The sequence below is a fragment of the Trachypithecus francoisi genome, unplaced genomic scaffold, assembly GCF_009764315.1.
Source record: "Trachypithecus francoisi isolate TF-2019V2 unplaced genomic scaffold, Tfra_2.0 Lachesis_group6, whole genome shotgun sequence".
In the NCBI taxonomy this organism is placed as follows: domain Eukaryota; kingdom Metazoa; phylum Chordata; class Mammalia; order Primates; family Cercopithecidae; genus Trachypithecus; species Trachypithecus francoisi.
In genome coordinates this window covers 87,162,635-87,183,673 of record NW_022681471.1, presented here as the reverse complement: position 1 = coordinate 87,183,673, position 21,039 = coordinate 87,162,635, and the positions used below count along the sequence as shown (strand labels likewise).

Below are 21,039 nucleotides of genomic sequence, written 5' to 3'. Positions count from 1 at the left end.
AAGAAACTGTTTGCAAAATATACATCCAACAAAGGACATATACCTAGGATATATAAAGAACACTTACAATTCAATAATAAGACAAATAACTGAGTTTACAAATGGGCAAAATATTTAAAAAGATACATCAACCAAGATGGTATACAGATGGTAAATAAACACAAGAAAAGATGCTCAACAGCATTACTTATTAGGGAAGTGTAACTTAAAACCACAGTGAAATACCACCACACCCCCATTAAATGACTAAAATTAAAAACAATAATCATACCCAATGAAGCAACTGTAGCACTTACATACTGCTGGTAAAAATGTAACATAGCACAACCACTTTGGAAAGCAGTTTGACAATTTCTTAAATAATTAAGTATATACCTACCATATGACTAAGCCATTCACTCCTAGGCATTTACTCAAGAGAAATGAAAACTATGTCCACACAGACTTGTAAACAAATGTTCACATCAGTTTTATTTGTAATAGCCAAAAGCTAGAAATATAAATTTCCATCAAAACATGAATGGATAAACAAATTCTGATATGTCCATATAATGAAATAACACTTAGCAATAAAAAGGAATGAACATAGACGCATATAACAACATGAATGAATCTCAAACTAATTATGCTGAATGGAAGGAGCCAAACAAGAGTGCTTATAGTATTATTCCATGTGTATAAAATTGTAGGAAATGCAAACTAATCTATAACAATAGAAAATAAATCCGTGATTACCTGTGGATGGGGGAAGGATGTGGGGAAAGAGGGCTGGATGACAAAAAGGCATAAGGAAACTTTTTTGGGGTGATGGATATGTTCGTTATTTGTATTGTAGTGATGGTTGGAAAGGTGCACACATGTCAAAACTCATCAAACTGTACACTTTAAACAAGTTCCACTTATTGTATGTGAATTCTACCTCATTAAAACTGTAAAATATGTTTTGGGGACAATGGGAGAAATTTGGAAATGGACTAGATATAAGATATCATAGAGTTAGACTGATAATGATATTCCAGGTATGTGGGAGAATGTCCTTATTTTTAGGAGATGAATGCTCAATTATTTATGGATATGTTATATCTATAACTTACCACTGATATTTCAGGAAAAATTACATATAAACTCTTAAATCTAGATGGATGTTATATAGGTTGTACTGTGTTTTCAATATTTTTACATGATTGAAAATATACATAATTAAGATGTGGGAGAAATAATGTTATATTGTTTTATTGTCTGTCCTCTTCTTGGGTACATATATATATATAATCTTTATTAACCTGAAATGCAACCAAATCTTCTCTGGGAAAGTCTCCAGGGAGGGAGACATTCTCTATCTTTACTATCCTGAATGTAAATAAATCTGAGCAAATTGCTCGTTAATGTCTAAACATGAAGAACATGAGATTCAAGGAGAATTGTCTCTGAAGAGAAGGCTAGAGTCAGTCACACAAAACTGAAAAGAATAATGATGTGAAATGAATGTTGATTGGCAGAAAATGAATGTAGAAGATGGCAAAGACATCTTACATATGCGTAATTGATGTCCCTGAAGAAGAGACGAAATGGATCAGGAAAAAAATGTTAAGCAAAATAAAACTTCCCTGAAATGAATGATTGGAATGGCTCACTATAACTTAGGTAAAATTAATACACAAAGATTAGGACCAAAGCATATGCTTCCATAGATCCTTAACTTCAAGAATAAAGAAAAGAATCATATGGCAGAAAGGCACATTATGTACAAGAAAAAAGAGAGCAAGTTTGTCTAAGACTTCTCAATAATATCACTCAATTTTAGAACAGCAGCATCTACCAAATTCTCAGGCAAAGAAAGTATAAATATGTCAATCAGGGAAGCATAACAACTATGAGTATTATGGAATAAGGGATGCATGCAAAATTTATAGAAGTAGCTGGGGAAGGTTTAGAAGCGGGAGTTAGAAGACTAGAGAAATCACTAAACCAGCCTTCTGAGACATTAGCATAGGTGGATAAATCAGAGCTTTCAGGAAAATCTGAAAAGCCAGGCACATCTAGCTGCTGATGTGGGACTGCCAAGAGAAGCTGATGGAGAAGTCCATGAGAAGCCTTTGTGAGCCTGCAGCCAAGCATCTAGTGGTAGACCTGGGGCTACTGTTGGTCAGCAGGGCTGGAAGATGGAAAAAAGGGCTGGATATAGAGTGGAAGATAGGAAAAATTGAAACCTGCTGGGTACCTCTGCATCTGTCCTTCACTGTCTCTAATCTCAAAGACTTTCACAGCAATAGTTGCTCCTTCCCTTTGACTTTCCAAATCTCATGTAATTTCTACTTTAGCCAACTCTCATTTCTCAGTATAACCCAAACGACAGTGTAATCTAGTCCAATAGCTTGATATTTTTCTATGAGAAAAATTGCTTTATGGTGAAGTAACACTACCTGAATTCAGAAATTCCTCTGAGTTTGCTCAATTGCTTTGTTTACTTCCAAAATAGCATTCATCAAAGCCAACAACCTCTGTGTCACAAAATCAAGAACCAATTTTCCCATCCTCATATGAATTGACGTCCAATTTGGACAAGTCCTCCATTAAAACACTGTTTCTATGAGCCCCTTGCTCACCTGGTATGTTTTTACCTTTCTGACTGCTCCTTCTCATTATCTTCTATAGATATATCCTTCTCAACCCAAAGCACAAGCTTCGGTCTTACGCCTGCTTTTCCTGTTACTCCCTACATTTAGTTGGATGACACTAAGATGCCGGAAACAAGCTCTCAAATCCCACCTCAATGTCCCAAGCACACAGAGTTGTAGGGGGACCTATGCGAGCTCAGGAAGTGAGGTGTATCTAATACCCATTAAGAAATTCTCTCCATGCATAGTTCTAAGAGCTCTACACAATATGCATTAACTTCTTGTTAATGAACTGTGTACCTGCAAAAAAAGATAAGTGGAAATCCTAATCCCCAGAACATCAGAATATAACTTTATTTGGAAATAGAGTACAGAGGTAATTAAGTTAAAATGGGGCCATTAAAATGAACTCCAATCCATATAACTAGTGTCCTTATAAAAGGGGAAATTTGGAAACAGAGCCAGACACGCAGAGGGAACATGATGTGAACAAACACAGGGAGAAAACAGCCATCTGATAGGAATAATGCATCTATAAGCCAAATAACACCTGAGGCTCTCAAAAGCTAGGAGAGAGGCATGGAACAGTTCCTTCCCTAGCACCTTCAGAGGGAGCATGGCCCTGCTGACACCGTGATTCAGATCTCCAGTCTCAAGAACTATGAGACAATTTCTGCTGTTTTAGGCTGCCCAAATGTGGTACTTTGTTATAGCAGCCCAGGAAAGAAATATGCTTCTTAGTCAAATCTATGGTAGGTGCTAGTGTGTACATCTTTTATAGATGAAAATCATCAGGACAGAGAAGTTAACTAACCTTCCCAAGGTCACATAAGCTAGTAAATTGGTAGAGTGAGGATTGAAACCCTGGCAGATGGCTTCCTGAGCCTATCTACCTAACCACTATGCAACCTATCTTTTAATATTTTTAACAGCATTGTTCCCAGTGACTAAAAAGGGTTGCAAATGGGAGTGAATAAATTTTAACAATGCAAATAGTTTAATACATTATTGTATATCCACCCCATAAACTATCATGGAACCGTTCAAAAGAAGTATTGTTGAATAATAATAAAGCAAGCTGCAGAGATGGTTGTATGTTATGATCCCATTTTGAAAATCAAAGAAGGAAACAATCCTTATGTAACTTCTGCTTACAGGCATGGGAACATATGTATGTCTATATATGATTATGAGCACAGAGCAGAGATTAAAACATGAAAGTGAAGTGTTCACAGTAGTTTATTAGTATTGGTTATCTGTTAGGAAGAATAGTGGAGGAAGGAATGCAATAAACAATGAATGTATCAGTTAGCTTTTTGCTGGGTTGTTATCATGCCACCCAAAACTTAGTGACTTAAAACAATTAACATTTTAATCCATTATTCTGGTAGTTGTTTGGGATGGCTGGGACGGATGGCAGAACCTTCCTAATCTGGGCCAGTGTATTATTAACCTATTACTGTGTAACAAATTACTTAAAATTTAGCAGCTTAAAACATTTATTATCTTGCAGTTTCTGTGGGTCAGGAATTCAAGTGTGGCTCAAAAGATGCCTCTGACTGAAGGTCTCTCATGAATCAAGCTATCTGGCTTACAGTCAAGCTATCTGGCTGTGGTCCTCATCTAAAGGCTCAACTAGGGGAGGATATGCTTCAAAGTTCACACATGTGGGCCTTTCCACAGGGCTATCTCATGATGTAGCAGCAGGTGTCCCCTATGATGAGCCATCTGAGAGAGTAACCAAGCACCCAAAATGGAAGCCACAGTCTTTTTGTAACTAATCTTGGGTATGACATCCCATTACCTCTGCCTCATTCTATTCACTAGAACCAAGACACTAATTCCAGTCCAAACTCAAGAGGAGGGGATTATATAAGAGTGCAAATACCAGGAGGTGGGGATCATTCAGGGTCATCTCAGAGACTGCCAGCCAAAGTTGCCTTGAGCAAGACTGGATGCCTAGGGTAGCTTCATTCACATGTCTGGCAGTTGAAAATCTGGTTGGTGTAGGGTATCTCAACTGGGATGGCTGGTCTTTGCTCCATTACTGCTCCATGTGATCTCTCTCATTTTCCAACAGTACAGTTCAGGCTTTTCCACACATGGGTTCAGGATTCCAAAGAGCTGCAAAAGAGGGCAAGCCTCATTGTGCAGGCACTTCTCAAGTCTCTGCTTATATCATATTTGTTAATGTCCTATTGGCCAACAAAATAGCCAAGCCCAGTTGCAGGGGTTGAAGAAATAATTCTACCTCTTGATGGGCGAAGTGGCAAAGTCACACTGAAAAGGGGCATATATTCGGATAGTAGGAGACAATGGAGACTGTCCAGACTTCCAGTTTCTGCCTAGCACGTAGACATCTGGAAAGAACACTGCTCCCATCTTTATAACAAGAATAAAGCTGGGTAATCTGCAAAAACATAAGTTTTCTTGAACCATCAGAGAGCTAAGATTACAGAGCAACCAACTAGCCTGAAATATAATAAAAGACAAGTGCCTCTCCTGGGCCATCTGTGGTACAGCAGGAAGGAAGATGAGGCCACTATATAAGCAGTAAGAATTCAACAAGAATTTTTAATGAATTGCTAAAGGCTGAGGGCAGGAGACTCATGAGAGCTGTAGACCTAAGGGTAGTTGGTCTCTACTTGCAGGCACTTCTCCATAGACATCCACTGAGTGCTCTCAAGAAACACGGGGGCAAGGAAGAAGACTGGAGAAAGTCTACCTCTGTGGGGTAGGCCTGCAAGGGGGCTGCTGCTAATATAGAAATGGCACAAAGCTCCAATGGAACCCTATTCCCCTACAGAACAAAATCCTTAAGCCACTAAAAGAAGTGCAGCAAACCCTGTTGCCCTCAGGACACAGGTGAAGATTCACTGTGACTAGAGTGAGGGAAATGGAAAAAAAAATTCCACCCATGATAAAAAGGCAGGAAATCATCCTGGGCCCAGATCATTAAAGGCCTTCTACCAGTGGAAGAGGGCAGGATCACTAAAAATCCCACTCTCAAGACCCAGGGATTCGGGGCCTGACAAAAACCAAGGCTGGCCCAGGAAAACCCCTGTCCCCAACTCACCAGGTCAGCAAGAACCAAGTAATAACAGTTGTCTACTACTAATGTAGAGGCAATAACATGGAGCGAGACCCTCCCTGAGATGCAGGCACACAGGAAAGGCCTACAGGCCTAAAGGCAAGTGTGGTCTGGGAAAAATAAAAATTCTCTGGGCAAACCAGTGCCTACCTCAAGCGTAAGATAACATTAGAGGAATTTTAAGTCTATGGTACAGCAAAGGTAACACTGGCAACAAAGAAACACAAATTCAGCCCAACTCCTGATTAGATGGATTCAATCTCCCCATGCTAATGGCCTATCAAAAGGGCAACCATGGCTATTTCCAGGAATAACTACTGTTTACCTCAGTTTCTACTATCCTACATACAACATCTGACATTCAGCCAAAAATTATTAGATGCAAAAGAGCAAGAGAAGACAACTCACCATCAAGAGACAAAGCAATCAATAGACCTAGACTCAGTTGACCTAGTAGTTGGAACTATCAGACAGGGAGTTTAAAATAACTATGATTAATATGTTAGAGGATATTATGGGCTGAGTGTTTGCATCCTCCCCAAAATTCATATGTTAAAATCCTAATCCTCAATGTGATGGTATTAGGAGGTGAAGCCTTTGGGAGGTAGTTAGGTAATGTGGGTGGAGACCTCATAAATGGGATTGGTGCCTTTATAAAAGGGATCCCAAAGAGTTCCCTAGCTGTAGACATGGGAAAATACAAGGAGAAGTCAGCAGTTTGCAACCTTGAAGAGGGCCGTCACCAAGACCTAACCATGCTAGATTCTGATCTCAGACTTCCAGGCTCCAGAACTGTGAGGAATAAATTTCTGTCGTTTATAAGCCACCAAGTCTATGGTGCTTTATTATAGCAGCTCAAACTGACTAAGACAAAGGATATAGGGGAAAACATGAACATGCATGAAAAGATGGGGAATTTTGGCAGATATATGAAAACTGTAAGAATCAAATGGAAATATTAGAAATAAAAATAAAACATAACTGAGTTGAAGAATGCCTTCAATGGGCTCATCAGTAGACTTGACAGAGCCAGGGTAAGGGAAAAAACATCAGTGGATTTGAAGATGGATCAACAGAAATTATCCTAACTGAAACACAAAGAGAAATAAAGACTGAAGAAGGACACATATATAGGGATGAAGATATCTGTAGCATTTTTCTACCTAACACAGTGTGTCTTCTGGTCACAAATTATTCACATTACCACCCCATGCAAAAATGTTCACCCCTATTCCAGGACCTCCAAATTTCTCATCCAAAATTGTGGCATCAAGTTCCAATCCAGGATCTCAAGTATTCTGTATCAGGTTCAGTTGTGGCTGAGGTTCCTTGGGTACAGTTTTTCAGTTTCTTGATCCAGATACCTGTGAGCTAAATGACAAGTTACATGTCCCCCAACACACACCAATATATACAATGGTGGGATAGGTACAGGATAACTATAATAGACACTCCCATTCAAAAAGAGGAGGACCAAGAGGCACATTATCAGTCACTGTTCCATAACAATTCTGAAATCCCACAGAGCAAACGTTGTCAGTTCCCTTGGCTCCAGGGGCAGATAATATTTCTTGATTAGGGCACAGTTCTCCCTGGGAATGGCTCCCGAGTCCATTTTAATATATTGTTCTTGGGTGTTCCCTCTGAGATGTCCTTCATTTTCCATAAGAAATGGACTATGTTTGCATCTGAGTAACTTTCTCAGCTTGTATCCTATTCATAGAAGTTAGGGAGGCGAATCCAGAGGCCACTTTTCATTTTGAACTGCTGCAGTCCCTGGAAGTCCAACCTGGAGGTGGTTTTACTAGTAAAACTCTATTAAAAACTTTGTGAGTTTCCTATGAATCTGGTTTGGATCTACTCGTTTCCCCAAATGCCACATCAGCAATTCATTTTAAGATAGGTCTCTCTCCACTTTGAGCAGTATGTCAGGCTTCTATGGGACAATGTCATGATTTTTAGAAGCCCTTAAATTTAGCTGAGATGGTCTCCTAAGCACCAACTGAACTATTTCATACATTGTAATAAAGAGTCTTAGAGATACAACCATGATTTGATCTTTACCCTGAGGCCATTATCTACCTTGAGAATATTTAGATAGCTGGAGAAACTAGCGATGTGAAACCGTTATTTTTCAACCCAGCAATCCTTGGATTTTCCGTCTTTCTTCTGAATTCTGCTTGCCAAAGAAACAGTTATTTCTTTAGTTCATTTCTCTCTTTCTGTATCTTATCATATGCAGCTAAAAGAAGCAAGCTGATACTTCCCAAATTCTGCTGCAAATCTCCTTAGCCAGATCCATAAGTTCGTTTGGTCCATTCTCTATCTTCCCACAGAGTATGGTGATAACTGTTTTTCTATATTTTTCCCTACTAAATAACATGGGTTGTCACCTATCCAACTTTGTTATTTGAGGAAAAACAGTTTTCCTCACTGTTTTTCCAGTTTCTACCTGCGACTCAGACCCAAAGTCAATGCCACATGTCACGTTTTGGTCCACTATGCCCCCTCCCCCAAACATATACTTTCAAATATTACTTAGCATTTTCTGTACAACAAACTACCCCCAAAACTTATGTTGCTTAAAACTATACTCATTTTATTTATCTCACAATTCTGTAAATTGGCTGGAATAACTGGTATGGCTCTTCTGGGCTAGGCTGGCTCAGCTGGGGCTAGAGGTCTTGGAAAACCTCACTCCCAATTCTGACAATTGGTAGGCTACTTGGTCTAAGGGGCCTCAGCAAGGCTGGCTCACCACTGCTCCATGTGGTGGTTCCTCATCCCCCAGTAGGGCAATTTGAGATTTTTCAGGTTTGGAAAGAGCAGCAAGAGAGGGTAAGCTTCAAGGCAGGCTTTGCACACTTCTCAAGCTTCTTATTGATTCTCTTTGCTGATTTCCATTGGCCAAAGAAAGTCACATGGCTAAGTTCAAAGTCAAGTAGTAGACAAAGAGACGCTACTTGGGATGGGAGGAATCTGTGGCTACTTTGCATTGTACCACAGTGAAAACAAACAAGAATACTATGTCATGGAAACCAGTACGGATGATAGGATTATATTTGTGTGTTCCTATAAAATTATATCTGCAGATGTGTGTATATATAAAACCAAAGTGACTTTTAAATTGTGGATTCACTTGATAGAAATATTCAGTAAGAAACATATTTGATAGACATATTCAATAAGAAACATTTGATGGACATAAATGTGTCCATCATAATTTTTGATGGACATAAATTTGAAAAAAAAATTCCTCCTATTATGCACTGTGTTCTGCCACAAACACCCTATAGAACTGACAGTAGGTCTAATCAGTTATATTATTTGCTGCACTACCTTTCATTTTGTTATCACTTTAAATTGCTTAATATAACACAGTAAATATGACCATCATTTACATAATTTTGCATTATCCTTCCTATAAATAATTTGGTAACAATTTGACTTATAATACTTTCTATAGGAAGGCTTTTCCTAACACACCAAACTGACAACGTTTTTCTCAGTATGACTTCTACTATATTTCATGAGGCTGTGCAAATTCTCTCTCCGTCAATGCATTTTTAAGAGAGTTTCTTCTGAATAATTTTTTCCATCTCAAGTTAGATAGCCTGATACTTTTCCTTATACAACATATTCATATAGGATCTGTCTTGGATGAATTTTGTAATATATAGTTAGACCTGACCTTTGTCAGCCTTATAAGGCTCTCATTTTCAAGAAACAGGATTACTTTCATGTATGAATATTGCGATGCATACTGAGAACTGATTTCTGGGTGAAGCCCTTTCCACAGTCACTGCATTTATACGGTTATCTCCAGTATGAATTGTCTGATGTTTATTGAAATTTGACCTATCAGTGAAGGCTTTCCCACATTCTGCACATATATATGGTTTCTCCCCCGTGTGAATTCGTTGATGTACTTTGAGATGTGGTTTCTTGGAGAAGGATTTCTCACAGTCAGGACATTTATAAGGCTTCTCTGTAGTATGAATTCTCTGATGTGTAATCAGCTCTGACTTCTGGATGAAGGCCCTCCCACAATCAGCACAAACATAGGGTTTCTCTCCAGTGTGAATGGTCTGGTGTTTATTGAAATTTGACCTGTCGGTGAAGGCCTTCCCACATTCAGCACATATATAAGACTTTTCTCCAGTATGAGACTTCTGGTGAGTATTGAGATTTGACCTGTTGGTGAAAGCCTTCCCACATTCAGTGCATATATAGGGTTTCTCTCCTGTGTGAATTCGCTTATGCATCTGGAGTTGTGACTTAGAAGGGAAAGATTTCCCACAGTCACTGCATTCATAAGGCTTCTCTCCAGTATGAATTCTTTGATGTGCAATCAAGTGTGCCTTCTGGATGAAGGCCTGCCCACATTGAGTACAGATATAGGACCTCTCTCCTGTATGAATTCTCTGATGCATCCTGAGGGTTGATTTTTGGGTAAAGGCTTTCCCACACTCACTGCATTTGTGATGTCTCTCTCCAGTGTGAATTTTCTGATGTATATTGAGGGCTGAGTTCAGGGAGAAGCCTTTACCACATTCACTGCATTCAAAGAGTTTTTCTCCAGTATGAGTTGTCTGATGCCTGAGTAGAGATGACACCTGGAAAAATGATTTCCCACATTCATTGCATTTGTAGGGTTTCTCTCTAGTATGAGTTTTCTCATGCATAATTAATTCTGAATTCTGGATGAAGGCCTTCCCACATTTAGTACATATGTAGAGTTTTTCATCTCTATGAACTCTCAGATATATACTGAGTAGTGGCTTCTGTGTAAAAACATTTACACATTTGCTAAGCTCATGAGGTTTTTCCACAGTATGAATTTTCTGAGGAGCAAAGAAGTGTGACCTCTGGGTGAAGATCTTCCCAAATTCAGTACATGTGTTCGCTTTCTCTCCAATGGGAAATTTCACATTTTGACTGAGTGAGCGTTTGAGGCTGAGGACTTTTCCACATTGATTACGTTCACAGAACTTCACTCCTGTATGTGTATTTTCGTGGTGATTATAAGAAGAGCTCTGGGTGAAAACCTGACCATGCCCAATAGTTTTATCCAGGTTCTTTGCTGCATTGCTTTTATTATGAATATGTAAGTCTAAATTATGCTTAAAACTCTTCCCAAATGAATCACGTTTATGGGGTCTTTTCTGTGAAAGAATGCGGTTTGGGGTTGGATGAACAAATTTTCCAATGTCTTTATATTCATAATCCCACTCTGTATTCAATATTTTCTTATTGAGGAAAGAGGTGCGACTCAGAAGTTTGTTTTGTTTTTTCTGACATCTCTTTATCTGTTCAGCATCTTGCCACAATTCTTCTAAAATAGAGTATAATGAATCATCTCTTGTATCTTCACCCTCCATTTCACTATGAAGTGTAGATTTTCCAGAAATTCTCTTCTGGGAAGGCTTAATTCCAAATTTCCCATCTAAAAAGAGAAAGAAAAAGTAAAACTGACACAAACAATAGACCGCAAGAGATTAAAAGGTACACATAAGCTAATACAAGCCGAACACATGGAAATCAGTAAATCTCATGATGACAATGATGACAGGAAATACACTTTTATGTGCCAAACTCTTACATGACACTTACAATATTCCAGGCACCGTTCTAAGAAATATATGCAGTCACGCATTGTGTGACAACAGGGATACTGTCTGAGAAAGCTGTCATTAGGCGATTTCGTTGTTGTGCAAACATCATAGAGTATGTAGTACTTATAAAAACCCAGATGGTATAACCTACTACACATCTAAGCTATATGGTATAGAATATTGCTCCTAGGCTACAAACCCATATAGCATGTGACTGTACTGACTACTGTAGGCAACTATAATACAATAGTATTTGTATGTTTAAACATATCTAAACATAGAAAAGGTAATGCATTGCACTACAATGCAGCAATGGCCGTGATGTAACTAGGTGATAGGCGTTTTTCAATTTCATTACAATCTTAAGGCACTCAATATCATTATGTGGTCCATGACTGTACATATGAACTCATTTAATCCTTTCAGAGGTCCTATGAGGTATCTACTACTACTATCCACCTTCTGTAGGTAAGAAAAGTGAAGCTCATGACAGTTACATAATTTGCCATAAAACATGGTTATTAAGTGTTGGAGGCTGGCGTTCAACATAAGCAGTCTAGTTCTATTTTGGTAGGAAGCTTGGCTATTAGGTAGGGTGGACAGAAGATTGATAATACAAGAGTTTTCAGGGGAAAGATCTAGGAGGGCCTACGCTTGGAGTTTAAGTACTCATTAGCTTTCAATTCTAAATCCTCACTAATTTTGCTTATCAGCAAAAATACAAAATTCATGTGATAAAAATAATTATTCATGTCTATAAAAATATTGTAGTCATAGCCATCCTAACCTATACAAACAATAAATAGATGTCTATACTCCAACTCTCCATCCAGGTATAATTGTTTTCTTGGACCTACATTATATATATATAACAAAAAATAGCAGAGAAGACAAGTCATCTGTGGTAGAGACTGAAAGCTATCCACTAGAATCTGTTTCCCCATTCTTTTGCATTTAACAGAGTAGCATCCAGGCATACGGCTGCCCAGTCATAGAGCATTTCTCAGTCTCCTTTGAAATTAGTGTGGCCATGTGACAACGTTCTCATCAAGAGAATGTGAGAGAAAATGACGGTGCCACTTTCAGATGGGAGCATTGAGACCACAGGCATGTTTTCTCCATATCCACTTCCACCTTCTTGCTTACTAAAACCTGGACTTGGCAGAAACACAGAGTCAAGCACGCAGATCCCACAAAAATCCTAAGAGATGGTGGAGTAATGTGTGTTGGAAGGAGGTTGGATTCCTGAACAATCATGAGCAATGAGGTTTCCCATAAGAGGGAAATGCAATTCTTTACTATTTTAGTCACTATATTTGACAATCGATTGCTACAAATTAGCATTAGCATAATTCAGACATTATTCTTGCCCAGGGTAGGAATTACAGATGTTTCCATTCCTAGTACAGTACATGAGACATATTAGATTATTGATAAATAATTTTAACATGAATAAATTATACCACTGGCTTTTTCAATAAGAGATTTTTAGATACTGAGAATGCTCTGATTCATCAAACCCACTTGTCCCCTTTTAGTCGGTTTGATACTGTACTTCAGACACACGTCCCATCCAAAATCTCATCCACCTATTCTTAGGTTGCATTTGTATTCTCACACATCTGGATTTAATTTATTCTGGAAATACTAAGCACTAGATTCCTAGGCATGGTTTTAGAAGCAGTTCTACTTTTTACTTTATTTAAATTATAAATCCCTTGCTGTACCAGACAATTATTTATTACATCACTAGTACCAATGTTCATCGTAAAAAATTTGTTCCTGCAATAAATAGCTTCTCTATACCTCTCCTGAGCCCCCGATTCTATGAACAGTACATAAATGAAGAGTCATCAGTCTAGAAAAAGAGCTGCTCATGCGAGCTTACATTCTACTTGTCACACACAAAGATGCCTCAAAAAAGAGTGCAGTTTATTTTCAAATCAAAGGACATATTGTCCTCTTTCCCCATTAAGCCTGCTTAGCATTTTCTTTTGTGCCATTAAAAAAGGTATGTGTGCTTCATAAAGCAGTTTAAGAATTTTTTACTTGGAAAATTAATCTAATCATATTGCTAGTAAATTTTTTTCTTCTGAATGTCAAAAGCAGGCACTCTCTATGCTACTCATTTTGCTAATCCTTGTAATAGACTCCTAATTATAACAGAAACACAATGTGTAAGAGGGTAAACTTTTAAATATTTGGTGCCATTGTGTTTACTTCCTAATAACAATCTTTGTTGAATTCCTCTCAGTAGAATTTTTTTAAAATCCCTCTAAAACACAGCAAAATTCTATTCTTATCACCCACAAATTCAATTAGTTTATATTGGTAAGTATTTTCTTCATGCTTAGCATTTGAATAATGAAATAAGATACGAGCTCTTATTTTCAGAGACTTTCAAAAATTACTGGGGGCAAAAGCATCTGGGACATGGGGAAACAGAAATGGGGAATAATAATAAATAATGGAGTAATAAATCTGGAATAGGTAAGGGCCATTTCATGGAATAGATGAAAGCCTGAACACAAAAGAAAAATGTCTATTACCTGGACAGGCAGAGCACAAAATAATAAAAAGCCCAGATACACAGATACACTTCATATATGCCAGGCATTAAAAACAAGGCGAACGATTTGAAGTAAGCATAAATTAAGGAAACTGTACAGATAAAATTTTAAATTGGGAATAATGGTAATCTTATAGATGGCACTGAGAGAAAAGTTATTGGTCATGTGTTATAATATGGAATAACTGTAAGATTACTTCATAAAGGTAATGACAAAGATAAATGCAATGTCTTAGGTAATGACATCTATCAGTAGCATTTCAAAGATAAACTGGAAACAAGAATGGAATCTGCAGCTTCCATTAGGAACAGAATAATCCAAGCATAAGAAAATACAGACCTGTTTTGGAGTGATGTTACTGGAACTAAGATGAGAGGCTAATTCGTATTCTTTAAAAAAGTAAAAATAGGAATTGCAGAGTAATTAGTAAGAGAAGACAGCTAAGATGGAAGAAACAAGAAACAGCAGAATCTGACAAAATTTGGAATGTGAGGATTCCTGATTTGGGTAATGATGACGCCAATTCCTCCCATATTGAGGATGAATAAAGTAGACTATTCAATGGGAATTGTGTGGTATGCAGGTAAGTAAGTACTAGAGCACAATTATAATACAGCACCTAGTGGTGTCAACATGGAAGTCATCAGAATACAAATAAAATCCTTAAGTGTTCCAAATGGAAGACCCCTTTGAGTTAATTACTATTGGAACAGATATCCTGAAGACAGTAAATGGTACTCCTAGCTAGTGCATCTTAGTGGAGAAAAAAAGCCTCTGTGAAAAGTAAATGAGACAATTAGGTACAAATAAAGAAGGAAGAGAAAAAACTGTATGGTTAGAAAAGATAAAATAGGATCAAGCAATTAACAGAGGGGAAACCTAAATGGATAGCAGATAATAAAAGGGGGGAAAATAACACAATACCACTTTACATCCATTATATTGGCCACAAGATAAGAAATCTGAACGATGCTGAGTGTTGGCATAAATGTGGTAAAATAGGCACACTTGTGGATTGCACATATACTCCAATGATCAAGCAATACCAATTCTATATAAACATTCCTGAGGAATAATCTCATAGGCTAATTATTTTTTATTGAGTTATAATTTATACATAGTAAAGTATAGATATTAACTGTAAAGCTCAATGAATGTATGCAAAGCTATATAGTATAGATCTTAGCTGTAAAGCTGAACTCCAGTACTCATATGTATACATCCATGTAACCAAAACTCAGATGAAAGTAGAAAACATTTTAATTATCCCAGAAAATTCCCTGGTGGCCCTTTCCCATCAATAATTGACTCTCTGAGGTAACCACCATTTTGACCATAGATTGCCAATCACTTATCATCAATATTATCACAATCACAGATTAGTTTTGCTTGGCCGTGCTTGAACTTTATATAAATTGAATCATAAAGCATATACCCATTTTCATGTCGGGCTTCTTTTGTTCAACAAATTTTTTGAGGTTCGCCCAAGTTCTGGTAACAGTAGTTCATTCTTTTCATTGTTGTGTAGTATCACATTGTACGAATGTAGCATAATGCTCATCTATTCTCCTACTGATGGACACTTGAGTGGTTTCAAATTTTCAGCAATTATGCTAAAGCTGGTATAAGCATTCTTGTACATTTCTTTTAGTGAATATATGTGCTTGTTTCTCTTAAATATATGCCCAGGAGCAGCACTACTGGGCCACAGAATTGTTATACATTTAGTGTTAGTAGGTAATGCCTATCTTCCAAAGTGGTTGAAATAATTTACACTCCTGCCATCGATGAATGTGAATTCCAGTTGCTCTAAAAACTCATCAACATTTGATAATTGTCAGTCTTAAATTTTAGCCCCTTTTTGTATGTATGTATGTGTGTAGGGCTGCCACATTGTGGTTTTAATTTACATTTCTCTGATGAGTAATGATCTTTAGTACCTTTTCATATATATAATGCCAATTTGAATACTTCTTTTTCCAAATGCCTGTGTCTTTTACCAATTTTTTCTCTGCTGATTTGTAAGAGTTCTTTATATATTCTGAATACAAAGTCATTTGTCAAATATATGTATTGCAAATATCTTCTCCCAGCTTGTGGCTTCCCTATTAACTTTCTTAATGATATCTTTCAAAGAGTAATTCTTTATTCTAATATAGTTCAATTTACTATAAGATATGAAGTGTTCTCTCTTTTTTCCTTCAAAAGAACATGAATAATATTGGTGTTATTTCTTCTCTAAATGACCAGAGTTCACCAGTGAAGCCATGTGGGTTGAGAGCTTTGTTTGTGGATAGGTTTTAAATTAAAAGTTCAATTTCTTTAATACATAAAAATACTACTATGATTTTGAGCTTTTTTATTGTGACATTTCTTGTAATTTCTGTTTTTCTAAGACTGTTCATTTCATTTTGGTTATCAAATTTTTGGGGATAAGTTGGTCATAATATCTTCTTAGTATCCTTTTAAGGCCTGTAAGATTTGTAATGATGTTTCTTTTCTCATTCATGGCATTGATAATCTGTGTTTTCTCTTTCTCCTCCTTGATTGATCTTGCTAAATTTATCAATTGTATTAATCTTTCAAAGAAGCAAATTTTGGCTTTGGTAGTTTTCACTTTTGCATGTCCTGAGGTGCAAACTTAGATGGTCAATTTTTAATCTTTTAAATTTTCTGGTAGATATATATAAAATAAGAAACTTTCATCATAGTGCTTCAGTTTCATCTCACAAGTTCTTTTTGTTTGTTTGTTTGTTTGTTTGTTTGTTTTAGATAGAGTCTCACTCTGTTGCCCAGCCTGGAGTGCAGTGGTGCCATCTTGGCTCACTGCATCCTCTGCCTCCTGGGTTCAAGTGATTCTCCTGCCTCAGCCTCCCGAGTGGTTGGAATTACAGGCACCTGCCACCACGCCCAGCTAATTTTTGTATTTTTAGTAGAGATGGGGTTTGCCATGTTGGCCAGGCTGGTCTCAAACTCCTGACCTTAGGTGATCCACCTGCCTCGGCCTCCCAAAGTGCTGATTACAGGTGTGAGCCACTGTGCCCAGCCCCACAAATTCTGATGTGTCATATTTTCACTATCATTTCACTCAATATATTTTCATTGTGATATCTTTTTTGACTTATGGGATATTTGGATGTGTGTTGCTTACTTTTCAAACATTTAGATATTTTTTAGTTGGTTTGCTGTTTAGAGTTTTAATTTAACAGTGGTTAGAGAACATACAGTCTATGATTTCAATCCTTTGAAATTTGATGCAAACAGCTTTATATCCCAAAATAGTCTATTCTGGTGAATGCGCCATGTATACTTGAAAAGAATGTGTATTCTGTAGTTGTTGGATGTAGTAATCTATGTATGTCGATTACATCATATTGGTTTATCATGTTCTAGTCTTCTACCTCTGTAGAGATTTTGTGTGCTTGTTTCAACAGTTAGAAAAATAGGTATGTTAAAATCTCCAACTATGATTGTGCATTTTGTCTACTTCTCCTTTTAATACTGTCAATGTTTACTATATATTTTGAGGCTATGATATTAAGTACATAGAAAATTAGGTTTATATATGTATATATATTCCTGTTGAATTGAACTTTTATCAACTTCAGAGAGAGAGGGCACACTGGCGAAGATACAAGACATTAAAGTGACAATACAATAAAAAAACTTATGCCAAAAAAATTGACATCTTAGATGGAATACATAAACTCCTTGAAAGAACAAATTATTAAAACAAGAATAAAAAAATCTGAATATTCCTATATTAAAGAAACTGAATTTGAAATTAAAGACAGTCCCACAAAGAAAACTTCAGATGACCCAGATGAGTTCACTGGTGAATTTTATCACATATTTAAGAAAAAGAAATTTAAAGTAACCTTACACAAAATCACAAGAGGCGTGAACACTGAAAAATTCTAGCAAATATAGCAAACTCTTTCAGAAAACAGAACAGGTATGAAATTTCCAAACTCATTTTATGAAGCTAGAATTAACATGATACCAAAATCAAAGATATAATATTATAAGGGAACCCCCCCCACACACACACAAAACTAAAGACCAATATTTCTCAAAGACATGGAGATTAAGATCCTTACCAAATATTAGCAAATCAAATCGAGAAATACATAAAAAGATAATACACCATGATGAAGTAAGGCTTATCTCAGGAATGTAAGTTTAATTTGACATCTAAAAATCAATAAAATTCACCATATTAGTAGAACAAAATGCACTTTTCAAAAAATACATAAAAAGCATTTGGCATTTAGAAAATTCAACATCAATTCATGTTTAAGACTCTCATCAAACTAGGAATAGAAAGAAATTGTCACAAATTAATAAAGGGCATCTAAGAAAAATCACAGCTAATACACCTAATGGTGAAAGACTGAAAGTTTTTGCCTTCAGATTGGGAACAAGATAAAATAAAAATAAAGAGCATATAGACCAAAAAGAAAATGAATGACAGGCATGATAATGTTTGCAGAAAGTTTTATGGTATTTATTCACAAAAAGACCCACTAGAATTAATAAGCAAAATTTAGCAAAGTCTCAGAATACAAGGTCAATGTACAAGAATCGATGGTAAGAGTTCTACTTCCAGTATGGAGAAGTAGGCTTCTGAAAAAGACCCTTCTACAGATAGTAAATGTAACCTCTTGAAAAATAAACAAAAATAAAAAACCAAACAAAAGCAGGCAGATTTTGGAGGGGAGTCAAAAGTTAGAGGAAGTGACTAGCATGTAGTGAGTTCCCCCTTTCTCAGGTTTCTGTTGAGAGTAGCTGCACTCCTAGCAGCAATGTGGAGCAGCTAAAATTCTCATGAAAGCTTGTCATCCTTTTGCAAGAGGAATCAGGAAAAGTTGGTCTGGGCACCCAGGGCCACTAGAGATTAAGGGGGCAACTCCAAAAGAAAGAATCAAAAAAAGCAAATTCCTAATTCTGTGTATAAAATCTGCCTAAGTCTCTGGCTGACCCCTCAACCTTGTATGGGTAGAGCAAACTGAAAGCAGGACTGAACTGCAACCTGAGTTGCCACTCACCTTTTGTGAGACAGCATTTCCAGTGTCAATTTAACCTAGTTTATTGCCTGCTGTGATAAGAACACTGGCATTCTTCAGAACAATATAACAGAATACCATGTTACCATAACATTGGTAATGTTCAGGACACAATCCAAAATTACTCAAAATATGATGGAGCCAAAAAATGTTCTTTTGATCACTCTCCAGCATCTTTAGTAGTTAGTTTTAAAAATATGTTTTCCAGCATTAACAATTTTTGTCTGTCTGGCAGATTACTTCAATATAAACAATTCTTTAATAGTAGAACTTGAGTTAATTTTTGAATAGGATGTGAAGTATGGGTCAAAGTATGAATTTTTCTCCCTAATACTGACATCCATTTGTTCCAGCACAATTTGAAAAGACTTTCATTTCTCCCTTCAAATTACATTGGCACCTTGGTCAAAAGTCAGTTGTCTGTATATTAATGGGTCTATTTTTAGTCTCTCCCTTCTGTTCCATTTATATATTAGTCTGTCTTTACACCAATACCATACTGTCCAGATTGCTATAGCTTTAAAGTAAATCTTAACATTCGGTAGTATCAATCCTCCATACTTTTTCTTCTTCCTCAAGACTGTGTTGATCATTCTAGGTCTTTTGCGTATCCATATAAATTTTAAAATCTCTTTGTCAGTTTTAACCCCCCCAAATTACAATAATTGAATGAACAAGTAGAAGACAATTAGTAAGGCATTAGAAGATTTCAACAACATGGAACCAACCTGAGTTGTAGATTATAGAACAACGTACCCATCAACAGCTGAACACACATTCTTTGCAGGGACACACAAAACATTCCCCTAGGTAGACCATATGCTGAAATCATAAAGGGTATGCTCTCAGACCACAACAGGATTAAATTGGACAACACAGAGGAAATAGACAAAATTCCTTGAAAAGTACAACTTACTATGTCTGGCAAAAGATGAAACAAAAAATCTGAATAGCCCCATGACTATTAAAAAATTGGGTTTGTCATTAAATCCTTCCTGTCAAGAAAACTCTAGGTCCAAATGGCTTTCTTGGTTAATTCCATGAAACATTAAAAGAAATAATAATCTCACACAAAGTATTTCAGAAAATAGAGAAGGGAACACTTCACAACTCATTTTAGTAGCCAGTATAACCATAATAACAAAACATGACAAAGACATTGAAAAAAAAAAACCATGAACCAAATCACTCATGAAAAAGGCAAACTTTTAAGTCAAATAACAGTAAGTAGAGTCCAACAATATATAATAAAGCTAATACATCATAATCAACTAGTATTTATCTTAGAAATGCAAGGTTAATTCAACATTTAAAAATCAATGAATTCACCACAATTACAGAACAAAAAATGCTCATGCATTTAATATCACTCCAATAGATGCAGAAAAAGCATTTGACAAAATTCAACAATCAATCATGATTTAAAAAAAAAACAAACTATGAAACAAGCTAGGATTAGAAAGGAACTTACATAACCTGCTAAAGGGCAGGTACAGAAAATCTACAGCTAATATCATAATTAATGGTGAAACACTGAAGTTTTTACCCACAATATCAGAACCAAGACAAACATACCCACACTCACCCCTTCCATTCAACATTGAACTGAAAGTCTTAGATAGTAAAAGAAGGAAAATAAATTAAAACATGAGCTTGGAAAGGAAGATGTAAAAGTGTCTCTATTTTTAGGTGATAATCATTACTTATATGAAAAACCTGAGGAACTTAAAAAAAACTAATAGGTAGATTTAGCAGTGCCTCAGGATACAAAGTTAATGCACGAAAATCAATCACTAGCAACTTATACTAGCAATAAACAATCTAAAAATAAAATTTAAAAAACTTTATATTAGCAATGAAAATCAAAAAATAAAACTAAAACAATGTCATGTAAAACAGAATAAAAAACATCAAGTACTTAGGGATAAACTTAATGAAGGATTCCTGTGACCTCTATGCTGAAAACTATACAATTCTGCTAAATGAAATTAAAGATCTAAGTAACTGCAGAAATATGCCATGTTCATGGGTTAGAAGGCTCACTATTGTTAAGATGTCAGTTCTCCTAAATTTGATCTA

At 36.4% G+C, this 21,039-nt stretch overlaps 1 protein-coding gene across 1 annotated transcript in view; it reads right to left on the bottom strand.

The window, feature by feature from the left end:
- Positions 1 to 448: 448 nt before the first annotated feature.
- ZNF81 (zinc finger protein 81) overlaps positions 449 to 21,039 on the bottom strand; it is a 92,677-nt gene continuing 72,086 nt past the window's right edge. Inside the window, 2 exon segments of the mRNA XM_033202060.1 lie at positions 449 to 9,527; positions 9,530 to 11,155. Of these exon segments, the coding sequence (XP_033057951.1) occupies positions 9,448 to 9,527; positions 9,530 to 11,155 (1,706 nt within the window). The 3' untranslated portion in view covers positions 449 to 9,447.